The 18,854-nt window shown below is 46.9% G+C and overlaps 1 protein-coding gene across 1 annotated transcript; it reads right to left on the bottom strand.

Annotated features, from left to right (window-relative positions):
- Positions 1–607: 607 nt before the first annotated feature.
- On the bottom strand, positions 608–18,440 carry LOC124250346 (orphan sodium- and chloride-dependent neurotransmitter transporter NTT5-like). Its single transcript, XM_046682148.1, has 12 exons — positions 18,218–18,440; positions 17,880–18,037; positions 17,647–17,773; positions 17,333–17,511; positions 16,024–16,134; positions 15,582–15,823; positions 4,848–5,034; positions 4,266–4,470; positions 3,965–4,124; positions 3,339–3,504; positions 2,816–3,122; positions 608–675 (listed from the first exon to the last, which is right to left on the bottom strand). Exons 1-12 carry the CDS (start codon positions 18,438–18,440, stop codon positions 608–610), a joined length of 2,133 nt encoding a protein of 710 aa, XP_046538104.1.
- Between the last annotated feature and the right edge of the window lie 414 nt (positions 18,441–18,854).

Here is an 18,854-nt window from a genome sequence, read left to right as displayed (position 1 = left end):
CCACAGCTCAGCCAATAAGAAATACCACAGCTCAGCCAATGAGAAACGCCACAGCTCAGCCAATGAGAAACACCACAGCTCAGCCAATAAGAAATACCACAGCTCAGCCAATGAGAAACATCACAGCTCAGCCAATGAGAAACACCACAGCTCAGCCAATGAGAAACGCCACAGCTCAGCCAATGAGAAGCCCCGTTGCCTCCCTGAACTGTTCCTTTCCCCCAATAGACTTTCCTTAGAGCAGCCCCTCACCCTCCCCCTTTTTCTCTATAAAAACAGCTCCCCTCCTTTGTTCTCTGGATTAGCCTATGGTTTGCCACAGCATGCACATCTTGAATTGCAATTCTTTTGGCTTTTCCAAAATAAATTCATTTTGAGGGTAAAATGCCAGGCAAATTTGCTTTTTAAGTTGACATCTCATACAGAGAGGTCACCTCGCATGTCTTTGCTTTCCCCTCCAAGCTTGTGGGAATGCCTTAGAGTGGGGAATGTAGGTCACATGACAGCACTCCAGCTGTAAGGGTCAAGAAGCATTTAGCCTGGTAGGGACATAAAAAATGAAAGGACCCCAGACTAGGAGCCAGAAGACTTTGATCCTCTTGTCGCCTCAATCACTGACGGCTTGCTTGACCTCAGGGCAGTTTTCTTCTCTGAGCCTCCTGCAGTATCCACTTCCTGAAAGGAGAGGTGGGTGGAGGAACCCAGCAAAGGGCCTGTCTGTTGCCCTGTCCAAGTATTAACAAGAGCACAGGGACTTCTCGCAGCACCTGGAACAGTGTCCTCTGTGCCAGGACTTCTCATCCCCCAACTTCTCACAAAAACAAACTTAGAGCTGGATCTCTACCTGACTTAGATGCATCACTTATGCTGGCTTTTATCTTACTCCCACCAGACGCTTGGTGATACCTGGTTCATGGTGGCCCGTCCTGGCTCTGAGAGGTGAAGAAAGACATAGATGTGAGGGTGAGGGTGGAAGGGGGACCAGGCCTACTCTGCTCAGCTCCAGTTTCCCGAGCTGGGTCACCTCAGACCCAGGGTCCCTGGAGAGCAAGGGAGGAGGAAGGAGCTGAGAGGCTCGGGTGTGGGGAGGCCGTGGGGCCTTTTGCCTCTGACCCTTTCAGGGCTCTCCAAATGAGGCTGTAGAAGCCATTACATTGGGGATGCACGAAGAAAAATTTAGAATTTCTACTTATATCTATTTTTTTAACCAAAACAAGCAAAATAAGTTAAGCTTTATTGATATTAAGTATGTAGAATGACAGTATTTCACATGTAAATTTTCTACATATGTTGGGGATATTTTCTCAAATTGTCGTCACTGATAGGGGAGTGTGATAAAGAATGTTTAGAGATCTCCCAGGTAAACAAAAGGTGTGAAGGGCAGGCGAAGACTTGGGAAGTGATTGGGAACCAGAGTGAGTGGTGATGGGAGCTGGCACTTATCCCCAAGGTCAGGACCTTTGGGGGTGGGGAGTAGGGAAGAGTTTTTGCCCGGGAAATCACTAGGGGGTGTGCCTTCTAGAAGGCGCCTCCACTCCCTAAGCTGCCTTAACTCCGTGTGACATTTGAAGAGGTTGGGTAGTGTTAACTATTCTCGTAGACAACCTAATAAGCTCCAAGTTCTCCAAGACTCCTTGCTCCCTAGCCCACGGAAACCATGTGACCCACCTCCCAGGGCCCAAGTGGCTGAGAGACTCTGCCGGAAGTAGGAACGAAGCATAATAGCCAGCTGGAGAGGACCTCCACGCCGGTGCTGTTCCAGCATGCTAGCCTCTTGGTAGCAGGAGTGAGATGACAGTCATGGGACACATTGGTCACCAATTACCAAGTTAGATTTAGGGATTAACACACCTTCTGGATTGAGTGATAGTGACGGTTGCAAAGTTACCCCACAGTTTGGCTCAACTCCAGGACAAGGAGGGATCTAGAAACTCCGTATCTGTGTCCCGAAGGCAGAGAGAGATTGGGGTCACCACGCTGGATACTCAGTTCACCAGAGGTTGGCGATTTGGTGGATGTGTGTGTGGGAGGAGGCTGACATCTGAGCTGCTCACGAAAAGAACGCTATGCCCACAGCCTGTGCTTGGGGTCCCAGTGGACCAATTTATTGGCCCACAGAATTGTTGCTCCAGATCCATTCTGAGAGGACAGTCCTCGAGAAGTTAGCCAGCCCACTGATCCAGGTTGGTTGGGAAGTGGGGGGTTGGAGAGAACACTGTCTATCTCCATGACAACTAGGGAGGTTGGGTCCTAGAAAGTGCTGTGATGCCCATCACCGTTATGCCAAAATGGTGCCCCCACTTCACAGGAAGAAAGGGGGCACTGGGTCCAACCCTGTGAGCAGTTCAGTTGATTTCTTCTGAGGTCTCCAATCCCAGAGCAGAGTGGTCCACTTAGCAGAACTGATACTATTCCAGGAGAGGGAAGAGCTCCCGAGTTGTCCATTTCCTTCCAAGGCCAAATAAGTGATGTCACCGGTTGCTAGGAAAGTTGTCCACGTGCCCCTCCCCCTCCTTTCTGGTAGAACCAGTTATTCCTGTAGCAAAATGGGCAGTAATGTGGACAGTTATGGGGTGGATTTGCTGCCTTGGAAAAAGGGGTGGTGTCAGCAGTTACTGAACAGATTTCTTGTGATTTTCTTTGGTCTCCCCGTGCTTGTCACTGTTGTCTATTTCTGTTGAGATTAGGCTCACCTGCCTCGAAGGGACTAGGCTGGCACTCCTTATGGACAACATGGAAGTCAGGGAGGAAATGCGAGGCAGGCTGAGCCAGGAAGAGTCCTGACTGGTCACACTGGAGGGCAGGTTGGACTGACGTAAGGGGACCACGTCCGGCCCCTTGTCCAAGGTCAGGCTGAACACTTTCAATGAGCTCTCGCTGTTTCCCTCCTGCATCTTGAAGTTGGACTTCACCAAGCGGTGCTTAGGCCATGCGAAGTGCTTGATGGGCGCCAAGGGCATCTTTTTGGACAGTGGCTTTTCAAAGCGTTCAGAGGCAATGTGGTCCTGGAGGTGCCACCACTGGTAAAGTGGGTGGACTGGGATTGGCAGAAGCGTGAGGATGCTGAGGAAGGTGACCCAGCCCAGGGTGTTCTGTGGGTAGGGCTGTTTTACCTCCTGGGTCTGGGGGCAGAGAGAGCCAGGGGCAGGCGGGGAGGAAGAGGCAATGGTGGCAGGGTTTCAGTTCATGTGCTCCTGGGGATTGGATTCCCCAGGGGCTGAGAAGCTGGCTAAAGGGTCCCTGGGGACGGTAGGAGCCCAGACCTAGGATCCTGTGGGGGGAGATCTGATAAGGGGTCCCCAGAGTGAGAGTGGCAGGCCAGGGTGGGGGAACCTCACCACGCTGCTGTTCCAGGCAATGTAGTAGGGGGGTACCCTCTGGTAGAGCTGGATGAGGCAGATGATGAGGAGGGCCAGCAGCCCGGGCAGGGTCACGTAGCACAACAGGAAAGTGAAGAAGGACCACAGAAAGTGGCCCAGCTCACTCGATATTTCTTCCCTGAACCTGGGGTGGAGGCAATGAGCAGGGACGTCTGGAAAGGAGCTCTCCTCCAGCCACCAGGGCCTGGAGCGCTTGGGAGGGTTGGCTCACCAGCCCTCTGGTTCTCTCATAGGTGTTCAATGCTTTGGGCCTGCCGAAGGCTGCCAGGTCCTCCCTGAGGCTGGGTACTGCCTCTTTTCTCCGCTTGGGAATCCCCTGATCCAGGGGGGCACACCCCTCCAGCCCTCTGCCTTCAGATTAGCTCATGTGGCCAATGGTGGGGGAACGTGAGTCCCCTGAGTCCTGACTGCTCCTTCCATCAGGACCACCTGGCTGCCCTCTGATCACTCCCGCCTGCACTGTCGTGCTCTGAGCTGGACCTCCCTGCTGTGGGACGGACAGAGGGGGCGGATCACCCCCCAACTCTTCTCAGAGACCTCGGATGGGGTTCCTGGCTGGGCAGACCCCGGGGCTTGGACATCACCTTTTAGCTCCATAGATCCAGGCCAGGGCCACATTCTGGAAGGCCACAATGGTGATGAGGGTCAGCGGGACCAGGCGGTCATCAAACAAGGACATTATGTAGCTGCCGGGGCGACTGGTGAAGACGAAGCTGCCCAGGAAACCTCCCAAGCAGACGACTGCTAAGGCAGAGGCAGGTTTGGCCACACTGAGGTGTATGTGTAGGGCTGGGTCAGGGGTCGATCGAGCCCTGGAGATTGGGGGTGACCTGGGGACTGGGGGCAGCAGGGCAGGGTTTTCACTGGGGTGGGAATCCGTGGTACCTGAGAGCAGCTGGGGATAATTCCTGGAGTTCTGGATGGGAACGACAATGCCTTCCAGGATTCTTATCAAGGTGCTCAGCTCCCTGACGGCAAGCGTCAGGAAGAAGAGGATGGCCCAGAGGGAAGAGGCAGGGAATAACGAGACGACTTGGGAGAAGGCTGCGAATGCCAGGCCAGGGCCCTCCATGAACCGTGGGGGAGAAGGCTCAGAGGCAGTGGCAGGTCTGGAGCAGGGGGAGTGGTGCCGTGATGGAGTAGCGGTGGCAGAGGAAAGAGGCACAGAGCGGGTGGTGGGTGGCGGAGGGCCGAGCGTTTCCCTTTCTCGGTTTTGTAAGGCATGTGAGCGCCAGCTCCTGGGGCCTCAGTTTCCTCCTCTGACAAATAGGGATCCTAAAGTTGAAGTGAGAATTGAAGTAGATAACTTAGCAAAGGCCCTGGCACATACGAGATGGTGATGGAGACGTGACGATCACTGTTACTTCCTTCAGAAGATGCTGAGGTGGCCCACAGGCTCCTGGGAAATACATTTCCCAGTGTCCTCTGGGGCCTGTGGGAAGCACCCTCCTGCCCGCACAAACACACCTTTTCCTTCTGCTCTTTGATGCTGCAGGACGGGGAGAAGTGGACGACCTGGTCCTGGAGGTGTCGAGGGAGGTTGCTGATCCAGTCTAAGTAATCCAGGGGGGGCTGGAGCAGGATGTTTTCTGGGGGCTTAGCATCCTGAGGCAGCACCCCTTTGTCTATCAGCTTCATCAGCTTTGAGACGCCCCTGAAGGGGAAGCAGAGGAATGGAAAGGGGATGGAGAAAATAACATTAAACATGAGCATTTCTTTGCGGAAAAATATGTTGTTTTGTGTGTATCATCATTTACGTGTCATGGTGCTATAAAGAGTTTCGTTATTTTTTTCCCTCAATTTTTTGGCCATATCTCCATGTTGCTGAACGTAGAATGAGTTTCTTGTTTCTGACTACTGCACTGGACTGCGTAATCCATATTTACGATCCATGTTTTATATGTGATTCCCCAAACAACGAGGCCGCCTCCCATGATCACAAACATCACCACGATGACCACCCGTTGGCGGGGCTGTGTGAGACTTTCTCTGGGGTATATACTTGGGAATGGGGTCACTGGGCCATACATACCAGGCTTACTTAATTTAAATGCTGCCCAACACTCAGCTCTCTTCTATTCTCCTGGTTAGAAAGCTTCTCTGACAATCTACAGCTCCACGTTTCCTTATCTAGCCTTGCGACTCAAAGCGGGCTCTGTGGAGCCGCAGCGCCACCTGGGAACTTGTTAGAAACGCAGAATCCTGAGCCTCCCCAGGAGATTCCTAAGACCCATTATGGTTTGCGAAGCTCTATTTGACAAAGGACAGGGGGCTCCGGTGGCAGTTCTTCTAGGACCACCCTGTCCAATATGATAGCCATTAGACACGCAGGGCTAAGCAAAAATTACTTACAATTATATAAAATTAAAAGTTCGGTTCCTCAGTCTCATTTGCCATATTTGGTCACATTCGCCACCTTTCAAGTGCTCAACAGCCACACGTGGCTGGTGGCTACCGTACTGGACAGTGCAGGTGTAGAGGGTTTCCGTCAAAAAGAGCTATTTGTGACACTATCTATTGGACAGCACCGCCCTAGGATACAGTGGCTCTCAGTCTAGGCTGCTCATTGGAATCACCTGGGAGCCTTTTTAAAAAAAAAAACAAAAAACAACCGTTTTATTGAGCTATAATTTACAGACACTAAAAAGCACAGATATTAAATGTACACTTCAATGAGTTTTGACAAATGACCCATGCAACCAACACCACAATCAAGACACACAATATTTCCACCACTCCAGAGAGCTCCTTTGGGCTTCTTCCCAGGCTATTCCCTCCACTCCAGAGGCAACTACTGACTTCCTTCACTACATATTCGTTTTGTGTTCTTGGATTTCCTATAAATAGATTCATACAATGTGTAGTCTTTTGTGTCTGGCTTGTTGCATTCAATAAGATGTCTGAAATTCATCCATGTTGTTGCACATGTCCATAGTTCATTCCTTTTTAATGACGAATAGTATTCTGTTGGTTGAATGAATTTACTAAGATTTATCTGTTCACTTTTTTTTTTCTTTTTTGCTGAGGAAGATTGGCCCTGAACTAACATCTGCGCCAATCCTCCTCCACCAGCATGGCTGGTGAGTGGAGCAGGTCTGCACTCGGGATCCAAACTCGAGACCCCAGGACACTGAAGCTGAGTGCATGGAACTTTAACCACTCAGCCATGGGGCTGGGCCCCTGTTCACTTCTTTTTGTTTTGTTTTGTTTGTGTTTTTTGGGTTTTTTTTTTTTAAGGAAGACTGGCCCTGAGCTAACATCCATGCCCATCTTCCTCTACTTTATACGTGGGACGCCTGCCACAGTATGGCTTGATGGGCAGTGCGTAGGTCTGCACCGGGGATCCCAACCGGCAAACCCTGGGTCGCCGAAGCAGAACATGCGAACTTGACTGCTGCGCCACTGGGCCAGCCCCCTGTCGTTCACTTCTTGACGAACATTTGAGTTGTGTACAGTTTGGGTCATTATGAATAATGCTGAAGCCAAAATGTCTACAGATGGGCTGAATGTTCATTTCTATACGTCTTTTTGTGGCGTGATTTTCATTTCCCTGGGGTAAGTAGGAGGGGAGGGATAATGAGTTACATGGGAAGTGTATATTTATAAGAACCGCTAAACAGTTTCCAAAAACGGTCATATCATTTTACACTCCCACCAACAATGCATGAAACTTCCAGTTGCTTTACACGCTCACAAACACTTTACAGTTTGTCTTTTTAATTTTAATGATTCTGGTGGGTATTAAAGTGGGATCTCATTACGGTTTTACTTTGAATTTCTGATGATTTTCAACACCAATGATATCGAACCCTTTTTAATAAGCTTACTGGCCATTTGCATATGTCCTTTTGAGTGCAAGACTTGCCCATTTTCTAATTGTTTGGTTTTGTCTTGAGTTGTGGGAGTTCTTAAAATATTCTGGATAAAAGTGATTTATCATATACATACATACGTGTGTGTGTGTGTGTGTGTTAGTTATTTTCTCTCGGTCTGTGGCTTTCCTATTCATTTTCGGAGTGGTGCCTTTTGCTGACCAGAAGTTTTAAATTTTGATGAATCCGTCTTGGCACCTTTTTCTTTTATGGTTCTTGCTTTTTGTATCCTAGTTAAAAAAAATCTTTGTTAAGCCCAAGGTCATAAAGATATTCTAAGTTTTCTTCTAGAAGCTTCATAGTTTTAGTTTTTACATTTAGATCTTTGGTTCATCTTGAATTAACTTTGGAGTTTGGTGTGTGGTAGCGACCAAAGTTTATTCTTGTCCAGGTGGTTATCCAGCTCTTCCAGCACTGTGTATTGAAAAGACTTCCCTTTACCACGGGATTGCTTTGGCATCGTCAGTGAAAATCAGCTGATCACACATGTGTGTTGGTTTATTTTATTTTGTTCTGTTGATCTGTTGGTCTGTCCTTAAGCCAATGTAACACTGTCTTGATTACTGTAATTTTATAGTAAGTCTTGAAATCCAGTAGTATGAGTCTCCCACTTGTTCTCTCAAGATTGTTCTGACTATCCTAGGGCTTTCGCATTTCCATATGCATATTTTAGAATCAGCTCATCGATTCTATGCTAAAGTTTGCTGGGATGTGAATTGCCGTTGTGCTGGAGCTATCGATCAGTTTGAAGAAAACTGATATCTGAACACCAATGACTCTTCAAATCCATGAACGTAACATAGCTCCTCGTTTGTTTAGGTCTTTAATTTCCCTTAGCAATGCCTTGTAGTCTTCACTATGGAGATCTTGCACATCTTTTATGAAATTTAGCCATACTATTTGATGAGTTTTGACGCTATTGTAAGTGGGTTTGTTTTTTAAATTCCATTTAACTATTATTTGTTGTTAGCTTGTAGAAATATGATTATTTTTGTATGTTGACTTTTCTTGTGTGACTTTCCTAAACGCACAGGAATCCTAAATGTTGATTCCTTTGGGTTTCCTAAGTACGGGCTTATGCCGTTTATGAATAAAGAGAGTTTTACTTCTTTCTATCCAGTCTCTGTGCTTTTTATGTTTTCTTCTTGCCTTTTCTTCACTGGTTGGGAACTTCACTATGATGTTGAACAGAGATGATGGAAAGGTATCCTTGCCTCGTTTTCAATATTAGGGGAAAGTGTTCAACATTCCACCGTTAGGAATAATGGTAGCTGTGTTTTCGTTGTTGTTGTTGATATTCTTTACACAATGGTTCTCAGCTAATGGTGATTCCCTCCAGCCTCCCTCCTCAGGGACATTTTTGGTCGTCGCAGTTGAAGTGGGGGGTTGACACTGGCATCTAGTGGGTTGAGGCTGGGGATGCCGCTCAACATTCTACAACGCACCAGACAGCCCACCCCCCGACAAGGAATTATCTGGCACAAAATTCCGATAGTGTCGAAATAGAGAAACTCTGCCTTAGCTGATGGAGTAAGTTCTGTTCTACTTCTAGTTTCTTTGTTTTTTTTTTTTTTTCACGAATAGGTGTTGAATTCTGTCAAATCGTTCTTCTTCTTAATCTGTTAATGTAGTGGATTACACTAGATGGTTAATTTCTGGGATAAACTCTCTCACTCATAATGTGTATTATTTGTTTTATATAATATGGACTAAATTTGCTAAGACTTTGTTAAGAATTTTTTCATCTGTGTTGATGAAGGGTGTTGTTCTGTAATTTTCTTTTCTTATAATGTCCTTTAGGTGTCTTGGTATCAGGGTTATGCTGGCCTCAAAAAGAGAGGTGGGAAGTGTTTCAGCTTCCTTTCTTACCTGAAAGATTTTGTGTTGAGTTGGTATTATATCCTCCTTGAATGTTAGATAGACTTCACCAGTGAAGTCATATAGGTCTAGGATTTTCTTTGTGTGAAGGTTTTAAACTATAAATGTAAATTTTAAGCCCAGAAATGGGGGCCATTTAGATTTCTATTTCTTCTTCTGTCAATCTCGATAATTGGTGCCTTTCAAGGAGTTTGTCCATTTCCTTTAAGTTACTGAATTTATCAGTATAAATTTGATCGCAACATTTCCTTATTATCCATTTACTGTCTACAGGATCCATAATGATGCTCCCTTTTTTTATTCCTAATATTTTAAGTCTGTATTTTCTTTCTTTCTTTTCTATCAGTTGCTGAGAGGGAATTGTGGAAATCTCCAACAATGATTATGGATTTATCTGTTTTTTTCTTTAGTTCCTAAAATTTTTTATTTTGAAACTCTGTTATGGGTGCATAAACATTTATATAATTTGGTCTTCCTGCTGAATTGACCCTTCTATCATTATGAAATGCTCTTCTTAATCTCCGGTATTACTTTTTTTGACTTTGTTTGATATTCATATAGCCACACTAGCTTTCTTACGATTATGTGTTTGCATGGTATGTTTTTCCATTCTCTTACTCTAAGCCTAACTGTGTCTTCATACAGGAGATCTCTTGTAAACAGGATATATTTGAGTCTCTCATTATCTAGTCTGACCATCACTGCCTTTTAAGTGGGGTGATTAATGTAATTATCGATATGGTTTGGTTTACGTCTACCTTCTTGCTATTTGTTTCTCTTTTGTTCATTATTAGCTTGGAGTATTGTTCTCCATCCCTTCACTCTGAGTCTGTGTTTGTCTTTGGGGCTGAGGTGTGTTTCCTGGAGGCAGCATATTGTTGGATCTTGTTCTTTGATCCATCCTGCCACTCTGTGTCTTTTGATTGGGGAGTTCAATCCATTTACATTTAGAGTGATTATTGAGACGTGGGGGCCTACCACTCCCATTTTGTGTCTTGTTTTCCGGTTTTCTTCAGTTTCCTTTGTTTCTCGTCCCATGGTTTAATCTGTTCTGATGTAGAGCTGCTACTCTCTGTTGTTGTCCTTCTACTTATCTCCTCTGCTCTTGGTTTTGTAGCCCCTTTCCTTTTTTGGATTTTTCAGGAATGAGGGTTTTCCTGAGGATTTCCTGAAGAGGAGGTTTTGTGGCAATGAACTCCCTTAATTTTTGTTTATCTGGGAAAGTTTTTATTTCTCCATCGTATTTGAAGGATATTTTCGCTGGGTAGAGAATTCTCGGCTGTAGATTTTTGTCCTTCAGATTTTTGAATATATCATTCCACTCTCTTCTAGCCTGTAAAGTTTCTGCTGAGAAATCTGCTGATAGCCTGATGGGGGTTCCTTTGTAGGTTAGTTTCTTTTGCCTGGTTGTCCTTAATATTTTCTCCTTGTCATTGACTTTTGCTAGCTTCACTACTATATGCCGTGGAGTTGGTCTTCTTGCATTGATAAAGTTTGGAGATCTATTGGCTTCTGTCACCTGAAGATCCATCTCCCTCACCAGATTTGGGAAGTTCTCAGCCATTATTTCTTTGAATAGGTTTTCTGCCCCTTTCTCCTTCTCTTCTCCCTCTGGTATACCTATAATCCTTACGTTGCATCTCCTAATTGTGTCTGATAATTCTCGGAGAGTTTCTTCATTTCTTTTAAGTCTTGCTTCTCTCTCCTCCTCTGCCTGCAACAATTCTATATTGCCATCTTCCAAATTGCTAATTCTTTCCTCCATATTATCGGCCCTACTGTTCAGAGCATCTAGATTTTTCTTAATCTCCTCTATTGTGTTCTTCATTTCCAATATTTCTGTTTGGTTCTTCTTTATCGTATCAAACTCTTTTGTGACATAGCTCCTGAACTCGTTGAGTTGTCGGTCAGAATTCTCTCTTAACTCATTGAGAATCTTAATGATGGCTGTTTTGAAGTCATCGTCATTTAGGTTATATATCTCATTTTCTTTGGGATTGTTTTCTGTGTATTTGTTGCTTTCTTTCTGTTCTGGAGATTTAATGTATTTTTTCATATTGCTTGATGTTGTTGATTTGTGCCTCCGCATGGAGATAGAGTTTAGTTGCTCCTTTCACTTGTTTCAGCTGCTGCAGTGGGAGGAGCAGCTGTTTATATTTCACCAACCAGGAACCCTGTCCGTAGTTGCTAACTGGGCCTGGGCCCCTCTTCGTAGCCACAGTGGCCCTTTGGATTCCCTCCTCTGCCGTGGGGGCCGTCACAGGGGGGCTTCAGGCTGCAGGTGCCTACTGTTGCAGCCTACCTAGATGTGCTCTCTCCTTGGGGTCTGCAACGGTGTTATGGGCTTTTCCAGCGGCCAGGGGTGGGATCACTTATATTTGTCGCTCCGTTGCTGTCGGCACCCACCAAATCTCACTTGTCCTCTATGGGTCGCAGGAGAGCTATTGGCATCTTCTACAGTCTGTGGTTAGTACACCTAGCTATGCTGCTTTTGCCCTGGGGTCTTCCAGCCTTGTGGCTGGCGGCTGGGTGCCTTCTACTGGTGCTGTGCAGAGGCTTTCCCTAAGGCTGCTGTGAGCCTGTAGGGTTTCCCCCTAGGCTACTAAGCTGGGTCTCTGGAACTCTCTCCAGCCCCAGTCCTCTCTGAGATCTCCGGCAATCCCTAGCCCCACGGGGCGGGCAACGGCAGCTGGGGGTCGCCCCGCCCTCTGGGATTCTCTCCGGGCCTCTCCCGGAGCCGTGAATGCTGGGCGTGGCCCCTCTGCTAACGGCAGACAGAGAGTTTTGTCTGCTGCCCAGGCGGAGCTCCGGCGCTTCCCCTCCAGGTCGCAGAACCGGCCTTTGAAAATTCCCCCGGCCCCGGTCGTCTCCGAGATCTCCGGCAATCCCTAGTCCCACGGGGCGGGCAACGGCAGCTGGGAGATCTCCGTGCCCTCCGTGTCTCTCTCTGGGACCCTCCGGGCGCCCCGAGCACCAGGCTGGGTCTCCCCGCCAATGGCGGGGAGAGACTCTCCCCGCGGGCTCAGGTGTGCAACTCCAAAGTTTCCCTCTGCGTTTAGGAGTAATTGCGGGGGGTTTAGGTAGGGTTCTGGTCACCTGTTTCCACCGTCGCTCCTCTGTTGTGTTCTCGCTCCTGCCCTAGATGTGTGTGGATCCTCTGGGGGCGTCCGTTGGAAGAAAGCCGCTTGCGGGTACTAGGCTGCCCGTCGGGGTCGGAGAGTTTTCACCTATTTCCACATCCTCCCGGAGGAAAGTCCATCCGCCTTCCGATGTATAGTCGCGTGGGTGTCTCAGACGTCCTGAGATGCTGTCTGGATATCCTTTGTCAAGCGATAAGTGTCCAAATAATTGTAGACTCGAAGGGCGAGAGACAAAGAGGACTACTCACGGCGCCATCTTGGCTCTTCTCTCCGCTATTTGTTTCTCTTTGTCTCCTCTACTCCTTTGTCCTCCTTTTCTGCCTCTTTTTTGGTACTTATCAGATAATTTTTTGCTTTCATTTTATCTTCTTATTGCCTTTTGAGTTGTGCCTCTTATTATTTTGTTTTTTGATGATTACTCTAGAGCTGTGCTGTCTAATACAGTGGCCACTAACAAGATGTGGCTATGAGTACTTGAAACAGGGCGAACATGACTGAGGAATTGAATTTTAAATTTAATTTTAATTAAATTTTAAAAGATAGGTTATTCGGTTATTGGAAAACTTTTAAGTATGTTCGGAACAATAGGGTTTCTGAAAGTACTTTTTCAACTGTATGCTTTTAGGAAATCTATATACAAACCCTTCAGTCAAGAATTTTCTTAAAAAAAAAAAAGGGCTGGCCCGGTGGTGCAGCGGTTAAGTGCGCACGTTCCACGTTGGTGGCCTGGGGTTCGCCAGTTTGGATCCCGGGTGCGGACATGGCACCACTTGGCAAGCCACGCTGTAGCAGGCATCCCACGTGTAAAGTACAGGAAGATGGGCATGGATGTTAGCTCAGGGCCAGTCTTCCTCAGCAAAAAGAGGAGGACTGGCAGTAGTTAGCTCAGGGCTAATCTTCCTCAAAAAAAAAAAAAAGAATTTTCTTTAGTGTTCTCTTGGTATAGATTTTCTGGTGATGAATTCTCTCAACTTTATCTGAAAATGTCTTCATTTCACTTTCATTGTTTAAGGATACCTTTAATGAATATAGAACTCTAGGCTGAGATCCTTTCAGCATTCTAAAATATTTAATTCTATTGTCTTCTAATTTCTCGTTTCTAACAAGAAGTTAGCTATCATTCTTATTGTTGTTCCACTGTATGCAAGGAACTTTTTAATTTTTTGATTTCTTTAAACATTTTCTACTTCTATGTGGCTTCCAGAAATTTCACCACAATGTGCCAAGGTGTGATCTTCTTTGTGTTTATCCTGCTCAGGATTTTCTAAGCTTTTGAGATTTGTGGGCTGATGTTTTTAATAAAATCTGGAAAAAATCTGCCCATTACTTAAAAAATTTTTTGCCCCAATTCTCTCTCCAGTTATATGTATATTAGTCTTACAGGTCACTAATGTTCTTTTTCAGTTTTCCTCATTTTTTTTTCTGTCTGTTCTTCACTTTGTGTAACTTCTATTTAGCTGTCTTCAAGTTCACTGACCCTTTCTTCTGCTGCTTCCAAGCCATATTAAACACATCCAGTGAAACTTTCATTTCATTTACTTTTTAAGTTCTAGAACTTCTACTGGGTTCTTTTTTAGACTTTTCTTATCTTTCCTAAAATATCTGCATTATCTTCACATACGTCATTCCTCTTTTCTATTCAATTTCTTAACATATTTATAACGGTTGTTTCAAAGATTTTATTTTTTCTTTTTTATCCCCAAAGCCCCCTGGTACATAGTTGTATATTTTTAGTTGTGGGTCCTTCTAGTTGTGGCATGTGGGATGCCACCTCAGCGTGGCTCGATGAGCGGTGCCGTGTCTGGCCTGGGATCTGAACTGGTGAAACGCTGGGCCACCGAAGTGGAGCCTGTGAACTTAAGCACTTGGCCACAAGGCCAGCCCCAACATAACGGTCGTTTTAAAGTACTTGTTTGTTAATTCTAATGTCTAGATGATCTTTGGGTCTTCTTTTTTCTCTTGGCTATGGGTTACATTTTCCTGGTTTTTGGAATGTTTTGATATTTTTAATTTTATGCTGGACATCTTATATAGAAGAACAAAGGATAAAAGTATATTATTTGTTTTATTTTGTTTAGTCTCAATAAATGTAAGCCTTCTAGGCAACTAGGATGAGGGCTAATAATTTATATTTTTCTAAGAGTTGAGTTGAACTGGGGCTGGGTGACAGTTTTAGTTAAGTTTTTCTCTGCCTTCATATGGGATTAAGGAAAGCTCACTTTGCCCTTGAGCCATGCCCCTAACTTTCTGCACCCCCCAGCAGGGACTAATTCCTTTGATGTTGTCATAATTTGAGTTGGAATGGTTAGATCATAGCTTTCGATGTTTTTGGTTTATCTTTGTGTTCAACTCTGGCGGGGCCATAAATCTGAGCCCCATAAGACTGTACACATTCCCTCTGCTTGCTGGCCCTGACTCCACGGCAGCTTCTGCCACTTCCTCAACGCAATTCGTGGGAATAGAGTGAAGGAAATTGTTAGGCCAAGCAATTGATTTGTGTTTTGGGGTCTCTTTGAGATTCCAATCTCTTGGCAGCCCAAGCTGTAGTTAAATCCTTGGGTGGTCTCTTCTTGTCTATGCAAAGTCTCTCCACCCGTAACAGACCTGCTTCTCCACCCACCTGCACCCAGATTAGGCGCTCACCCCCAGATAGACAGGCACTCGGGACTCTCTGCTCACTTACGATGGGCTCATTACTCTCTAGGATTTAATTCATTATGGCTTCTTTGTGTCCACTGCTCTTCAATAACTTTATAGGAAAGTAAGATTCTTATTTTATCCATTTGAAAAATTGCTGCTACCATGAGAGCACGGACTTTTGGATCCTTCAACATCCCAACTGAAGAAGAATTCTGCCTTAGAGCTTTTAAAAATCCCAATGCATGAATGCACCCCAGATCAAGTAAATCAGCATCTCTGGGGGTGAGACTCAGACATAAACATTTTTCTAAGGCTGCAAATGATTCCAATATGCAGCCCAGGCCAATAACCACTGAATGTGGCTCAGAACGCTCTAACAGCCTTCTTTGTGAGTTAAATAACTGATTTTGAAATCTTCTTTACACCTTTTGCAATTTATGGAAATCTTTGGACAGTCATGTCTCTGAGACTATTATCTATAAAGTGGTGGATGTTAGAATATTTCCTTTTTGGCTATTTTCTCTGAGAACAAATGTGATATTATTATTATTATTATTATTGTTGTTGTTGTTGTTGGAGAGGTTTGAGTTTGAAGGTCCATGAGGCTGGGGGGTTGCTAAGGTAGAGGGAGGGGGATCTCTTCTTGGATCTGCAAGGCTCTGATTACTCACTTCTCAACACAGGCGTGGCCACTGGTGGCGGCCCAGAATCCCAGCACTATAAAGATGATGGATGTGGCCAGCAATGAGGTCACCAGGTTGACCAGGGCCATCAAGGAGGCCACCTGGGCATAGTTGCTGCCTCCAGTCTTGCAGGAGGACAAGTTGATGATGGTGCCCATGCCCAGGCCCAGGGAATAGAGCACATGGCTTCCTGCCTGACGCCACAGGTCCAGCGAGGCCCAGGCAGAGAGCTGTGGATAGGGGTGGGTGAGAGAGTTGGAGAGTGGGCTTAGATGGTGGAACCACCAGTGAGCTGGCAGAAGGGCAGGCTGGGTGGAGAGCAGAGGAATGAGAGGAAGGCTGGGGGCAGAAGGAAAGATGTAGGGGAAGGAGACTCAGGGAAGGCCTGGGGGGCTGAGGGAGGGAGAAGGGTTGGAGTCCCCGGCCTCACCTCTATGGTCACCATACTTCTGAGGCTGGCGATGGCACCTTCCAGGAAAAGACTTCGGATGAAGAGGCAGAGGAGGAGGATGTAGAGGAGGAATACTGAGAAAATCAGCATCTGGTCGGGTGGGTCATGACAAAAACCAGAAGTCAGGAGAAGTGGGGAGGAGGGGAAGACAGAGGCAAGCATCAGCAGGGGACTGCAGGTCAGCGGGAGTAGAGAGATGGAGGTGAGCAGTGTTAAGGTGGCCCAGAGGTAACAAGAGGGGGCTATGGGAGGACTATTCTAGGGAGGCAACAATGTTGTTTGGGGAAAAAAAATCCACCCATTAATTGCTCAGGAGTAAGGGGTGAGGCCCCAAGTAAAGATGGCTTTTAAGTGGTGGTGCAGTTGGACACTGCTAATTCATGGGTCTTGGTTTTATGGCCTCTGTGTGAGCTTAGGGACAGAAAGTACCAAGGGGAGAGGAGCCAGTGAGGCTGAAGGCTGCATGGAACTTCATAGGTGAAGGGGGAGAGAAAGAAACTGAGAAGAGACTTTAGGAGAAAGGAACACGGTTAATAGGAATTTTAACGTTTTTCTGCTCTGGGATGGGTGAGGGAAGCCCCCCGGCTCCCACCCCAGTGCGCTCTCCTAAGCCTTTAGTAAAGTCTGCTTTTGTGTGAGTGGTTTATTCTGGAGGCCGTGAAGAGATGGTGAGTTGAGTTTCAGGGATGCGTGGGGTGAAAGTTAATGGCTTGCATAGACGCAGGTGAAGTTAACAAAAAGGATCTACACACTGAAATAAATTTTCCATGTAAGGAGATTATCCAGGTGCCAAGGGGATGGATTGGAAGTATGGATTGGGATAAAATTCTCTAAATGGGAAACTCTGGAAAGGAATCAGTGCCAATTGGCTCCTTTAGGGGTTAACAGGCACTGTCAAACTGCGGGAAGGTGGTGGATGCAAGGCTCAGGGGGTAAGGCTATGGTCTCATCTCAAAGGCTGCCTGTAGGTCTCCACAAGCAGTGACACAGGGATGAGGGATGGTGAAGAGGGAGTTGGGTCGATACAAGGCATTCCTTCATGTCATGGATGAGAGAAGAGCAGTTCCTTGGGAGAACAGTGGTTGACACAGCTGCCTGGGGAAAGGACACCTCCCTGAGGATCCCTGATGGAGATGCTGGGTGGCCACATCTGAGCTTGTCCTCTGGGTGGGTGGAGGGTCATGGGGCTTGGAGAAGAGAGTTGGAGGGTGCCGGGGAAAAGAGCCTGAGGATCTTTGGATTTGCAAAGGTGAAGTGGCAGCGGGATCAGTGGTCAGGGGTGGCTTACCGGTATTGATACCTTTAGCCCCGTAATCATGATTAAGAAGAGGAGGAACCAGGCTGTGAAGATGCCCAGGGTGAGGTGCAGGACGAGGGCCTTGACCCCTTCCTCAATGTGGCCTGAGGCACTCAGGGTGGTGTGATACCAGAAGTACTGGTGGGACACAGTCCGAAGGCAAGAGAGGTCTGGAGGGACCCAGGTGCTTAGGCACCACCTCACCTGGTGCCTGTCCCTGCTCTTCATTTCCTCCCCTTTGCCTCTCACTCCTTGGCGCCCCTGCCTCCCTTGGCCCTGCTGGCCCTCTCTCTCCCTCTCCTCACCGGTGACATTGATGTTCTTCACTAGTGGGCACTCGTTCCAGGGCAGAGGGTGATCAAAGGAGTGGCTCAGGTAGGAGAGGCTCCAGACAATGATGACACTGTTATACAAGCTCACCAAGATGCACACCTAGGGGTGGATACAGTGGGCCTGACGGGCAGGATGGGCGGAGACAGGGGACCTGGAGACCACACGGGGTGAGCTGGAATGCCTCTTGGCTGGGCCCCTCATTCACCATTATGCTAGCGTAGCCTATGCCGCCCGGCCAGGGGACGAGCTGCTTCCAGATCCGGACGTTGTCCACACGAAGCCATTGCTCCATGATCATCTCAATGTACAAGAGGGGAATTCCAAACAAGAGGAGCATGAAGAAGTACACCAGGATAAAGCTGCCTGAAGAAGGGAGCCAGGAGCTGTGCTCAGGCAGCTAGGAGTCCTGGCCCCCCTCCTCTTTATCATTTAGGAGTCTGGGTACCCTCCCCTGAGTTCTCTCCTTCCCCAGGATGCAAGAGTCTAGGTTCCCAGCCTTCAAACTTCTTCCTTAAAACTCAGGATCCAGGTCCCTGGCCTTACCTCCTCCATTCCGATGACACAGGTAAGGGAAACGCCATATGCTGTCTAATCCGATGGAGAAGGCAATCTGGATCATGGTGATCTCGGTTCTTTTAGTCTGAGTGAAGCAGTTTTGTGTCTTGGTGGCCAGAATCTCCCTGGTCAGGCGCCTCAACGATTGGGACACGTAAATTCGGGGTTCTTTGGGGACCTCTTCATCTGCTATTTCTTCAAACGACTCCATGACTTTCTTCTTACAGGCCCACTAACTTCTGAAGGAATCTTGGGGTCACCAAGAATAGGAGACTTTAAGGGACATGTCTCAGATGCCAGACTGCAAAATTCCATGACAACTAGGGCTTTAGAACAACGGAGGCCAGAGTTTAAATCTTGGCGCTTCTCCTCACTAGTTACTTACTTTGGGCAAGTAACTTCATCCCTCAGAGACTCAGTTTTTTGCTTACATCTATCTTACAGGCATAAATGAATTTAAAAATATTTACTAACTGTTATAGCATGAGCACCGGCCAATCAGAATACATGCCAGCTATAAACACCACAGTATCAGCATAACATCAGCCCTTCCTGAAAGGACTAAAAATGATCTACTGGATACTGAGGGGCCGGCCTGGTGGCGTCGTGGTTAGGTTCACAAACT

Source organism: Equus quagga, chromosome 13, assembly GCF_021613505.1.
Source record: "Equus quagga isolate Etosha38 chromosome 13, UCLA_HA_Equagga_1.0, whole genome shotgun sequence".
Classification (NCBI taxonomy): domain Eukaryota; kingdom Metazoa; phylum Chordata; class Mammalia; order Perissodactyla; family Equidae; genus Equus; species Equus quagga.
This window is presented reverse-complemented; position numbering and strand designations above follow the sequence as displayed.